The sequence below is a fragment of the Poecilia reticulata genome, linkage group LG16 (genome assembly GCF_000633615.1).
Source record: "Poecilia reticulata strain Guanapo linkage group LG16, Guppy_female_1.0+MT, whole genome shotgun sequence".
NCBI classification, from domain to species: domain Eukaryota; kingdom Metazoa; phylum Chordata; class Actinopteri; order Cyprinodontiformes; family Poeciliidae; genus Poecilia; species Poecilia reticulata.
In genome coordinates this window covers 14426460-14440043 of record NC_024346.1, presented here as the reverse complement: position 1 = coordinate 14440043, position 13584 = coordinate 14426460, and the positions used below count along the sequence as shown (strand labels likewise).

The 13584-nt window shown below is 34.2% G+C and overlaps 1 protein-coding gene across 2 annotated transcripts in view; it reads left to right on the top strand.

The window, feature by feature from the left end:
* Positions 1 to 12816, top strand: part of LOC103477905 (meprin A subunit beta-like) — a 37642-nt gene extending 24826 nt beyond the window's left edge. The window contains exons 1-14 of one of the 2 annotated variants that reach the window (XM_017309247.1): positions 1483 to 1518; positions 2310 to 2328; positions 2432 to 2461; positions 2586 to 2611; positions 2716 to 2800; positions 3076 to 3193; positions 3445 to 3623; positions 4032 to 4250; positions 5245 to 5415; positions 5988 to 6218; positions 6412 to 6864; positions 6967 to 7140; positions 12049 to 12157; positions 12351 to 12816. In XM_017309247.1, the coding sequence (XP_017164736.1) occupies positions 2322 to 2328; positions 2432 to 2461; positions 2586 to 2611; positions 2716 to 2800; positions 3076 to 3193; positions 3445 to 3623; positions 4032 to 4250; positions 5245 to 5415; positions 5988 to 6218; positions 6412 to 6864; positions 6967 to 7140; positions 12049 to 12157; positions 12351 to 12429 (1881 nt within the window). In that variant the 5' untranslated portion in view covers positions 1483 to 1518; positions 2310 to 2321 and the 3' untranslated portion in view covers positions 12430 to 12816. Of the gene's footprint in view, positions 1 to 1482; positions 1519 to 2309; positions 2329 to 2431; positions 2462 to 2585; positions 2612 to 2715; positions 2801 to 3075; positions 3194 to 3444; positions 3624 to 4031; positions 4251 to 5244; positions 5416 to 5987; positions 6219 to 6411; positions 6865 to 6966; positions 7141 to 10877; positions 11052 to 12048; positions 12158 to 12350 lie in introns of those variants that run through there. The other variant, XM_008431247.2, reaches the window with a different exon arrangement.
* Positions 12817 to 13584: the final 768 nt, after the last annotated feature.

The window sequence follows — 13584 nt, the reverse complement described above, 5'->3', positions numbered from 1 at the left end:
ACATTTAGAGAAGTAATTAAAGGTTAAAATCATTTAAAAGAGGATATACAGCTCAGTAAACAGACATCCAAGGGAAGTTAGAATACATGACAAATTATTATAGAAAAATGTAACAATAAAGTGGAATAATTTTTTCTTGACATTTGATAAATACTTCCCTATTTAGGTATTTGCTTTGAGTGTAAAACATCTTTGTCCTCAGTAGCAACCAGTTTAATGTATATGTGCATATTTATCTCCCATTTTCCTAGGCAAACCTTACTAGAACCAGGTTTACAACATCTGGGCCATAAAGTCTTTATGTTATAACTGTAGAGAAGGTAATGCTCCATCACATTGAAGTTATAGGGGACAGTGGTGGGGATTGGCAAGCAAACTCATTGTCACATTCAAGAAACCAGTTTTCAATGATTTGAGCTTTGTGAAATAGTGCATTATCTGTCATGAAGTGAGTGTGTTGATGATGAGGATTTAGACGGTGATACCCAGGATAAGATGGAAAAGTAGATTAGCGCAGTTTAAAGTTGTACACAATGCCAGGAACCACAGGTGAACGAGACACAAACACAAACTTAAGGAGACAAACAATTACAAGGATCCAGTGGGGAGCAGGAGACACAGGTGAGGTTAAATACACTAGGAGTTAATCAGGGGAACAAGACACACAGACATGGGGACCAAATAGACCAAAATACATACACAGGAAACCCACATCCTCACATTTTCTACTGGCAGTATCAAACGAAAGAGGGGTAAACTGTGGTCAAAAAGGAATGAACATTGTCAACAGTAATACTAAAGTATGTGGTGGCAATGTTTTACTTGTTCTCAGTTAATAAGTTACCACCACCTTGACCGCCTTTCATTTTTATGCCAAATTCAGATCCTTGATGCAGATTATTTTGACTGAAGACTCATTTGATGAAGAAAAGCTTTTTTCCAGTCTTTGATTGTTCAGTTTTGCTGAGGTTGTGCAAACTGTGGTCTCAGATTTCTGTTCTTAGTTTGCAAGAGACATGCCTGAGAGTTGTATACAGTCCAACCAGTTTTATGTATACATGTGTATGCAGTATACTGTATACAGTCTGAAAGATCAAGTTTGGTTTGGCATTTGCCCTTTATTTGTTCTACTGCCTAGGTTGTGTTACAGAACAGGTGATATTTTAATTCTATTGTATCATGAAATTAAGTTTCCTCTTTTGCATTGGTTCCCCCTATTCATAAAAACATTTGAATTTCATATCAAGCAGCTGTGTTTTGATTAACTTCCAGCTCTTCCTCTTTAGACGTCTTCTGACCTTGTATATAAATGTCTGAGTCTCAGTACAGCCCTTGTCCTCACCACTGTTTTTGGTTTGATTCGATATTATTTTGTTCATGAGTTTTTGAGTTTACAACATCTGCATGCCTGCATTTCTTTAACCACTCTGTGCAATGCTAAGACTAGCCAAGAAGATGCAAGACCGCATTTTCCTTGTCGTCTGCTTGGTGGTTTCTTCCACCCTCGCCGTGAGCACAGTAAGTATCTATGCGTACTACTACATAAAATACAAGAGGTGTTTTTTATGTGAGCTACCATACATTACTGACTGAATGTCTATTTTAAGTTTAAAAAGAAAAACGTAGGACAGGAAATAGTAGGAGTTATAAACTGAATTTCATGGATTTTCTTTTAACACATTTTAGACATTATCTACAAATCTTAAAAACACAAATGTGATGTTGAATCTTCCCTTACAGTCAACCAAAACATCCAACTCTGTTGTTAATAGTTAAATTGGTGGATTATGTGTCAAATCTCAAATAAGATGATTCACTTGTATATTTATTTTTTCAAGATACTGTTTATCATGATAATGTTTCAGATTTTCAGGATGTTTCTTTGCATCCTTAGACTTGCTATATGCAGATTTTTTGCATATTAAGAGTAATAATTAATTTTGACTTTACATTTTCACCAACTCGAAGCTTTACTGAAATTTTCTCAATGATTCCTTAAGAAAACCTGGAATAATAATTTAAATTTCTCTATGTACATTTTATTCATTGTAAACAATTGTTGATTTAAAGAAGAGAAAGGGCCCAAAATCCAGGAATGACTCACAACACAATAGCAAACTGGTTAAGGCAAAAAATGTGAACTTTTAAAAAATATATTGAAGTGCATGTCATTTGCTATGATTTCTAGACTAATTTAAAAAATACAGCTACTTTTCCAAAAAAACAAAAAGAAACATATTTTATCTGTTTCTTTTAAGATTTTATGAAAGATTTTCTTTTTAATTCTTATATGTATGTTTTTTTTGTAGGAAGACGTGAATATGGTTGGTAAGTTATACTATGTTTTGTTTTTTTCATATTATTTTATAAATTCTACTTTTTGGTCTTTATATACCATGATCTCCAAAGCAGTCATTTTGTGTTTTTGCAGACATTGATGAGAACAAGAACACCACAGATGGTAAAACTGATTTTCTATTAAAAGAAAAACTATGTTTACACCAAATTGTACAATGGATATTTATTACCTTTTAGTTCCTTTTTTTTATTTAAAAAAAATCATTAACTTTTATGTTTTATCTTAGATTTGTTAGTTGATGACATACATGAGGTAAGATTCTTATTTATGCAGGCAAACTTTGAATTTTTATTTTTTTTAAACATTGTCTTACAAAAATTGTCCCACAAATTCTTCTCTCGTGATTATTATTTTAGGTGCCAAAGAATGCAAGAAGTACTATTTTAGGAGGATCCGGCTTGTGGAAATCCCCAGTTCCCTACATGTTGGACAAAAGCCTCGGTAATGTCATTGAGTAACTTTAAAATATACATACGTATATTACATCTCTTTTAATTGTGTGCTGGTTAGTTGATAAGGAAAGAAAGTATTGCATTTCTTGAAAAGTAATGAAAAACACTCATGAAAAAGTAGCCACACCTTGAGCAAAATAAAAGAAACCAAAGCAGACTAAAGTGAAAATGTTTTGTTTTACTTGAAATCTATCAGTTTACAGAGTGTAACTGTCTTTATTCTTGTTCTTTCTCCACTGCTATTTCTTTTTTAATTGACAAAAGACCTGAATGCTAAAGGAGTCATCTTGAGAGCTTTTGACCAGTTCAGAGTGAAGTCATGCATTGACTTTAAACCAAGGGATACTGAGGAGTATTACCTTTCATTCAAAAACTTAGTTGGGTATGTACATTTTGTGTATTTATGCAAGGTTCAATAAATGCAACTCACTTTTCACATTGATCTTTGTGTGTAGTCTTGTGTCGGGAATAATGCATTCACAATGATAAAAAAAAAAGAAAAAATTAAAAATAGACAGAGAAATAATAAACAGTGTACATTCACTTATTAGCCATGACCAGTATAGAGTAAAACGATTGTCTGTGCACTGACGTTGCTGTTTCTGACAATAATCTGTAATTTTTCTATTCTAGGTGCTGGTCATACATTGGCCGAACATTCATCAACGGACAGGAACTCTCTATTGATGCAGGCTGTGATCACATTGCTATTGTTGAACATACGATTCTTCACGCTCTTGGCTTCTACCATGAGGAGATCAGGCATGACAGGGACGACTATGTGCAGATAAACTTTGACAACGTCATAGCAGGTTTAATAATTTTATTACAGTTTACTTGTTCCATTTTGCTGCAACAAGATGTGTGATGAAATCAGAGTAAAAAATATTTAGTAATTGCTAGATTTGAAGTATAATTACATAAAAACAATAAGTCAGGTCAACATAGCTTATTCTGTATGAAATTATCTCCTCAGTGCTACATTTAGCTTTAACAACTTTGAGGAAGTTTGATTGTGTACTTTGTGCAAAAAGTGTGTAGTAAGTCTTTCAACCACTTTGTAGATTTGTAGCAGGATTAGAAATACAAAATATTTTACATGGTATTCATGTAATATAATGTCTAATTATGAATAGTCAGTCACTAATAACATTGATTTTTAAGTCTATTTCCATAAAAAAAATCTTGTGTTCAGTATTTGGGTATTTTTGTGTTCTTAGAACAAGAAGGTTACTTTAAGAAGCTCGGCAGTGATCTGAGCACCACCCATAATGTGTCATATGACTACCTGTCAGTGATGCACTCTGGCAAAAATGTATTAAGCAATGGCAATGGCTCTACGATTATTACCAAAGACCCCAAATTCCAAAATGTTATTGGTCAAAGACTGGATATGAGTCCTCAAGATGCTCAAAAGTTGAAACTTCTCTACAAATGCAGTAAGTCACTGATTATTCAAATTACTAAAACAAATTGATTTTGTCAAAGTTGACTTTCTTCACAGATATTCAACATAATGTCAAACTTGTGGTAGATGTAAAATATCTAATATATTACAGGAATTATCAGAACTTTCAGGAAGCTAATTTTCATTGCATTTTAAGTAAATTGTTTTGAATTGGAACAATTGAGTTAGTTAAGCTTTTGGGAAAATACATAAGATTGAATTCAGTTGTAAGATGACATTGCATTGTTTGGATCAAGTAAAGTAAATTTTAAGCAAAGACACAACATTAATAATTTTGCATTTTTGACAGTATTGAAATATGCACTGCAATGTCACAACAGTACTGTACACTGTTGTATGCAGTACAAAGAGTTTTATGGATTTTCTATTAAAACACGACAGCTCTGAATACAGAAAACTATCAAATGAAAAACATGCAGATGCATGAAACTTTGCAAGCACATGAATTTAGCACAGTCAATGTATAATTAAGCTAACGTAATTGAACACCAGACTCCTCCAATGACAGATTTCTATTTACATATGGAAATAAATAATGATGTAATTAAGTAAATCAGAGGTGTAAATAATCCTTGAACATGGGCTTTTCTGATAAGGACAACAAAAAAAACATGTCTACACCATAGAAGATGAAGAAAACATTGAAAAGTGAATTGTAGATCGTCTTATATAGGCACGTAAAACCTAAAGACTTACACTTTATGTTCTAAAGTATGTATCCATTGATAAGTCGAGGCTGTGGCATTTCAAACTTTTGTCTGTTACTATTGAGAGATATATACTACGCTATAAAGACATTTGATTTCTTCATTGAACTCAAGGAAGAAGTTGCTAATAGGTTTCACCCAAAGTATTATTTGATCTAGATATAATGTGTATCTATCCTTTTAGCTAACTTGCACTTATGAAATAATAAAACTATGGTCAAGACAAATATTTAAATATTCAAAATGTTTTATTGACAGATTCCACAGTTGCCTCTATGTTTTTTTGTGACTTTTCTAATGGGATGATGTGCCAAATGAGCCAAATGAGCAGCTGTGCACAGAGTGGCAGTGAGTGGGAGGTGGTTACAGAAGTTAGTAGCGGTCCAAGCACTGACCACACCACTCTGCCTGCTGGAACCGGAGAAAATGGTAAGCATATTCATTACATTTTATATTATAAAACATGAAAGTTTGTGCATAGCATAATGCACAAACTGGATGAACTTGAACAGGATGAAGTTCAAATTTACTCAAAAGTAAATGTTATTGCATGTTCATGTCTGATTTATATTTGAGATAGTGTAAATATGCGAAATGATATATTTCTGTTTACATGTTCTAAAAAGATTCATAGTCTCTTTTTTCCTCACTGCCACACATTAAATCCGATCTTGTTTTTAATGTTTAGGTCTGTTTGGAATTACAAAATGATTTCTATTTGCTGAATTCAATAACGAGAGAGAAAGATCTTGATCAAATAAAACAAAATTGGACATCACTACATTTGATACTAACTTTAAAATTTTAGACAAACACATCTAATTAACCTGACATTTAGGAATAAAGAATGTTCAAACAGGAAAGATATGACTCACAATGACTCATTGAGAAAAAATCTGTCTGATTAGACAATGTTTAAAAATATCTGGTTTCAGCTGAATATGTATATAGGATGATGAAAGAAAGATATTACCACATTGTTTTTAACCTTATAATTCCAGGTCAGAAAACAGGATATTTCATCTATGCTAGCACATCATCAGGTCAAGAGGGAGATTCAGCTTGGCTTGGGACTAAAATCATGAGTACGCAAAGGGAATGTAAAGTCCAGTGTCTGCAGTTTTATTATTTCCACAGTGGAAATGAGTCAGATGAACTTAATATCTGGATCAGAGAGTTTCAGGATGAGCATGACACCAGAGGAACTCTCCGCCTCATGGGACACATCACTGGTAATATTGCGATGAAATCATGGAGATGCTTTTACCAATTTCTCTAAGTACCTTACATGTTCACGATGATAAAGGCTTTTATGTTCTATTTTGTTATTTTCTGGCAGTTAGTATCTTTGACAATATGCTTTTCTACACGTGCACCGAGGCACTTAAATAGTATATCATGGTGACCTAAAAACATTGTTTCCAGGTCTACCAACATCCCACTGGAAGCTCCATCATGTTTCTCTCAATGCCACCAAAAACTTTCAGGTGGTGTTTGAGGTTCAGAAAGGAGCAGGAAACTCTGCAGGCGGCTTCTCCATTGATGACATCAACCTCTCTGAGACCGAGTGTCCACATGTGACCCTGCAGATTGATAACTTAGAGAGACTTTTAAGCATAAGTAATATTGGAACTGCAATATACAGCCCACGGCAGTACTCCAAAGAGGGCTACGCTTACCGGATAGTTATTGGACTCTACCAGACATTCCTTGGAATGTATGTGGAGATCTTGTCTGGTGACAATGATGACCAGCTGAAATGGCCTTGTCTACAAAAACAAGCGACCTTCCAAATGCTAGACCAAACCCCTAACATGAAAATGCAAATGTCAAAACAATGGAGTGAAGTTACACAAGAAACTCACAAGCTCTCTAATGGTAGGTACACTACAAAACTTGGAAATGACTGTAAGGAAAATCTCTAATAATAAAGGGATAATATCTACTTTGTCTTGTGTTAAAAATGATTTATATAAACAGGTATCAGTGCATGGGCCAACCCTCGTAAAAATGGAAGTATAGTTTTTCATGAAAACGATGAGGCAGTCTATGGTGGGATTATATTTGGATACAAATATTTTGCATTTTTGGAAGAACTGCAAACCAGGGAGTTTGTGAAGGGAGGTAGCGCCATCTTCATGTTCAGCTTTGAAGGTAAGTAGGCATGTTTTGCTCAGAGTAAATTAAATGCATGTCTGATATTGCTTTCATATCAAAGCCACCTATTTATTTCATAAAAAGGGTAGATGCAAAAAGCAGCATTACTTTGGCAAATACACCACTGATATTGTTATTAAGAACATCTGGTTTTAGAGGTTTTATTGATGTGGCAAACAAAAACAAAACTGAATGAAGATTGAAGATGCTTGTGGAAAATTAGAAAATGCTCAAATAAAAATAGGCCTCTTCAGTAAATTGTTGTTTAATGTGACGGTATTTAAATAAATAATAAATAATCAACATTATGAGTCCCAGTAGGGACAGGACTCTTCAAGAATTTTCTTAGATATCCATAACTGAAACAATGCTGGCTCATCCATTGTGTGGACTAACAAGTTCTATGTCAAACACCTTCTTCTACATTAAGGACAGGGATATGTAGAGTATGATCTCCAGAAATCTTGGGGTAGGACCAATGGGCTGAGTGGGTGTGAAAAGTCAGGATTGTTTTAAAAAAAAAAAACCTTGTCAGGGTGATTAAACTGAATTTTTCTTTTCTTTTTCTTTTTTTTTTTTAAATCTTTTGGTAGATGTCACTCCTCTGGTTAATGGAAACTCCCTACCGTGTCCTCAAGTGCGACCAATGAACATCACAGCTCGCTCCAGAAATTGGGATGAAGGCCCATGTTTCTTAACAGGGTGAGATTTAGTGTCAAATATAGTTTCACTGTAACAATATGCAAATCCTAAACAAGTGACATAACCACAACTATCCCAGAAAATAAATACTAAAATAAATACTTGACATCCAAATATTGCTGTAATGCAGATGATGCAATAGACAGACAAAATATGTAATGTAAAATATTTTAAAATGTTTTAATCATCTATTTTCTTTTTATTCTAGTGTTCCTGGGTTCTCTCCTGGTTTGGTTGCTTCTCTGTGGCTCACCCTCCTGCTGCCAATAATTTCTATGTTGGCTTGATGAGGCTATAGAGCCGTAGATCTTCCCTTCAAATATTTTGCCTTTGCACAAACATTAACAGTAATGCTTCTGAATCTCTATGGATTATGTTTTAGAAAAACTATGATTTAAAGAGAAAGCTGCACTATAAGCAATTTTTTATTAAGAGCAATTGTATGGGATGAAAAATGTACATTATATAAATGTTTGGTGGTGGGAACACATTTTCTTTTATATGTATTTCTTGATATTGTTAAAGTATTGGTAAAACAAACAAAAAAAAAACTTACTGTTGGCCTTCTGTTTATTGAATTTGAAGGATCAGCCAGTTTTAGATTTGTTTTGGGTTTGATTTTCCATTGCTGTATTTACCAACATACTAACATGCTTTACTATGGATCTTTGGGCTTGGTGGCTAAATAAAGTTGATGAAAGTTTAAAAACAAAATGTGGGGCCCTTTATTCAGATACAGGTGTCATAAACTACCACAAAATGTATTTTACTCAATGTTCCTTGTCCTAAACATCACTGTAGTGTGTAGCTTTTTTTCACAGCTGTGTAACAATATTGGCTTTTATTGGCTACAGGCTTAAACTCCTGCTGCTTTTTCACTGCTTCCACTACTGCGGATAACATTTAACAGTTTCATAAGACAGACAGAAAGACAGAGAGAAACTTTATCCAGCATAGAAAATTGTTCTGTCCTGCAGTCTAGCAAATACAAAAAAATATCCTTGTTCAACAATGAAAGTGATAGCTATCATAGTGAAAGGGACCCAACTCTATAGATTCCCTCAACAAATAAGTAATAGGAATATTTGCAAATAAAAGCCCTTATGAGTGAGGATGGTATGGTGAGGTTTCATAAATATTTAGAGGTTTAATATGAATTCAATTTAATTCATTTTGTTTGCAGAGCACCAATTCACAATGTCATCTCACAGCACTTTACAAACAAAAATAAAATGCTGACATAACTACACATTCAAATTCAAAACAGGTAATTTAGCTTATTATTCCAGTTAGTACCAAAAACTATGAAAACCTATCTGAATGCGTCAAATCTTTAATTTTGCAGCAGTCGCTTTGACTGATCATGCATGAAAGCAGAACTGCTCTTTAGCAGACAGAAACCTGGAGCAGAATCTGCCTTTGTGTGAACAGCTGTCTACTGCAAATGACACGGGATTGGAGAAGACAGAGCAAACACACTGTCTTTTTCATGTATAATTTTTGCTTGGCTTAGACTTTTGTCTCCTCATCTGCAGTTTAAGGTACAAAACAAATCTATCCATGGGCTTCACATAGAGACATAGGTTTCACCAAGCCTTGCAGCATTTTCCTTACATCTCATCTGTGCAAAGATCTTCCTCTTCAATTTTTTCCACCTCCTTTAACTTGTATGTTCTTTATCACTTTTGCCTGCCACTGTCCCTTCTGTTGATCTTTTGCTTCTTCCCTGCTCTTCCCTGTCTTCTGTTGTGCTTACAAATGTAATTATTTAAAGAAAACCTCCCTGTTGCCTATACAAATCTTTGAACTCTACCAGTTTCCCAACTCAATCCAGTTTCCACTTGATCTTTTGGCCTCTAGCAAGATTTTTTTATTCCATCTTAAAACTAAAGTAAACGTTTTAAAGGTTCACATTTCTTACAACACTTCCCAAGCATGTATGTCTGACATTTTTCAAACCTTACAACACTTCCCAAGCATGTATGTCTGACATTTTTCAAACCTGAAGGGAAATAGACCTGTGATTATCTCATAAGATCCCAAATTCCAAGAAGTGATTGGTCAGATACTGGGTAGGAGTCCTCCTGATGTTCTGGAACTGAAGCTCCTTTATGAAGACAGAAAGTGTTTAAATATGAACTGAATCAAGAATCCCTTACAAATGTTTTTTGTGCCGTTTTACTCAACCAAGAGAATGTTGGACTGTGGGTGCAACTAGTATCTGGTGACAATAACCAACGGAAGTGACCCTGTCTCAATAAACAAATAACTTTTCAAATGCTGGATCAGACCCCAACATGCAGCTGGAGATGTCAAAGCAAAGGAGTATCACAATTGCTCAGAATCAAATTTCAGGTGGCGAGGTTACAAAAGATATATAAACATGTAAGCAAAACGTACATATTTTTTAATCTTTTTTTTTTTTGGTTGTTTTTTGTCACTGGAGGAATCCTCGAGGGACTGGCAATTGGGTGTTAGATGAGAGACAAGAGTTAATCTGTTGGACCTCTTGTTGGGATCCAGACTTTTGCATCTTTGAAAGAAATTAAATTAAGAGATTTCCTTAACGGAGGGAGTGCAGTTTTTATCTTCAGCTTTCAAGGCAAGCTGAATGTATGTCCACAAAATATTAATATATATACAAATTATTCCAAATCAAAATATTGTCCATTTCGTTTTTTAATAATTAATAAATTATCAGAAATATATGGTTTCTGTATTATGAGCACTGCCTTTTGAAGTTAATGACATTCACTTATAAATTTAGGGCCCTTTCATTCAGATAAAACCAGCATCCAACATGCAAAATCTATTTGTTTCTTGTAGACACAGAAAAAGATCTGATCAACTTTTAAAACGGTATACCGTTTTGCGGCTAAATTTGGCATCATTTGCCGTTTATCAGTTCTTAGAAACACCCCAGGTCCAGTTTTTTAATGAAAAATCTCATCAAGTTGTACAAAAGGAAATGACATTTATTTCAATCCATACATGATATATTATGTCNTGTATTTATTTTTTTATATAAACAGGTATCAATTGGTGGGACAACCCTCTTAAAACTTACAGAACAGATTTTTTTGAGAATGGTGAGCTCGTCTATGGAGGATTTCTGGTTGGATACCCCTTTCTTGCATCATTAGAAGAACTTCAAACCAGGGAGTTTCTGAAGGGAGGAAGTGCCATTTTCATGTTCAACTTTGAAGGTAAATTGCCTGCTTAGCTCAAAGTAAATTAAATGCATACATGGTATTGTTTCCATAGCAAAAACACCCACCTACCACATCTTTGTTTAATGTAAAGCAGTACATTTTTGGGAAAGGCAGATGGATTAGTGATGTTGATATTTAGAACACATGGTATTTGTACTTGTATTCTAAAATCCCATTTATAGTTTTCCAGACAACAGTGTGTAATACACAAAATACGCAAAAATTACTAACTTTTTTTTTTACTATTACAACCATTAACGAATCTCCCATGCAATTCAATCTCATAAGTGGAGATACATTGTTGTTGTTACCATTATGAAATAACTTTCCATTAAGTATTGACAAAGCTCAGTGTAAGATAGCAGAGGGTTGTTGTCAGCAACTGCCGAAAGTAACTAAAAAAGTTACCTGTAATCTAGCTTAGTTACTTTCCAAATCAAGTAATCAGTAATCTAACTAAGTTACTTTTTCAAAGAAACTATGCCATCACTGCTTATAGGTAATGTAGAGAGTCTACCTTTTTGAACTGTGGATAAAAGCCAAAATAACTGGAGAGAATCTGCACATGTGTGGTGAGAACATGCAAAATCCAGGTAGAAAGAGCCATAATCATGATTTAAACCCAGGCATTTCTTGTTGCATTGCAATAATGTTAACCACTTTGTCTTACACCACTTTACAGCAAATTCCCATGTTATTTTGGTGTCTTCATTTAGTTTTGTAGTTCTTGACAGTTCATGCACTTTTAGTCCATTAGCCTGGATTCCTGCCTGTCTGTTTGCTCTGTTTTGACATGCATATTTTCCTTTCTCATCCCTTTTTAACTGTGCTTTGTTTAATTTCCAAACATGTGCCCAAGTTTATGTTAGAAGTAGACTGAGTGGGTGCAAAAAGACACAATTGCTTGGAAAAATCCCTGAGAAGGTTAATTTACTGAATACAGAGCAATTTTCTTTTGTTTTTCGTTACCGACTTTCTTGTCTTTTCGCAGATCTCACTCCTCTGGTAAATGGAAGCTCCCTATCTTGTCCTCAAGTGCGACCAATGAATAACACAAATCGTTCCACAAATTTGGGTGGAGGCCCGTGCTTCTTAACAGGGTGAGATAATATGTCAAATGTAGTTTCACTGAACAATATATAATTTTAAGAAGACAACATTTCTAAAAGCTGCTGATTACAGTTTACACTTTGGAGCAACTGCTGCAGTTCAAATCCAATTGATGCTGCAATATAAATGTGAATAGTGCAAAAGATAAGCAAAATTTGTAATCATGTTTTCTTTCTATTGTAGTATTCCTGGGTTCTCTCCTGGATTGGCAGCTTCTCCAGTTCTCTCCCTTCTGCTGGCAATGATATCTATGCAGACTTGATGAACTGTAGAACTGACATTCAAATGCTTTACCTTTGCACACAAATTAACAGTAATGCTTCTGACTTTCTACAGATCATTTTCTTAACCCAATGATCAAAAGAAATCCTACGTTGCTTTCAGAATTCTGATTAAGAGAAAGTGTATGAAATGAGAAATTTGCATTATATAAAGGTTTGGTGGTGGGTTTACATTTTTTTTTTTTGCTTCAATAGGTAATTCTTGATCATGTTAAAATATTGTTAAACAAATACTTACTGTTGGCTTTCTTCAGAATTGTGAGGGAGGAACCAGTTTGAAATTTGTTTTTGGTTTTGATTTTATGTTGCATTTGCATTTACACAAATATGTACTTTGCTATGGGTCTTTGGGTTTGGTGGCTTAATAAAGTGGATCAATGATTAAAAAACAAAACTATGGGACCTTTTTGCATGTTCAGGTGTCATAAACTATGTTTGATTCAATGCCCCTTGTGTTAAACAGTACTGTTTTATGTAGCCTTTTTCTAAAGAACACCTACACATTTATTGGCTTTTACTGATCAGAAGTATCAACCTGCAGTTGAACTGATTGAACTGATTTTTATATCAAGTAATTTAAGAAAACCTCTACCCTGGTTCAATATTCATTACAGTGTCTTCAAAAAAATCAAATGCTTATATTGCCAATATTTTATATGGAGTAAACCAGTGCTCACATGAAAACTTCTCCAATGTGCCATCAGTGGCAGGCATACAAATGTAGTTTTTTTTTACAAATAGGGACAGAATAGAAGAAAAATTGCCAATAAATCCCTTGTTTTTTGGTTTTGGGCTCTTTGGTTATCATTCATATCATTCTCTTGGTCTGTGAACCTTAAACTTCAGATTGATATGTGCAACTCCAGTCACAACAGCATGGAGATGGCTTTATACTCTTTTCCTTCTACAGGCTTGTCTATAATTTTCTGTTTCACCAAACAGCACAGTGACTACTTTTAAATAAACAGACTGACTGGTTGCAAGCTTTGAAGACACCTTTGATGCTAATTACCTTAAGTTCCTATGGACAAAATATTTTCAACCTTTTCAAAAGTTACCTGTATTTTTGTTCTGGCCTCATAATTAATTTTTAATGATTCTATTAAATCACATGCCAAAAGCAGTACACTGAAAAA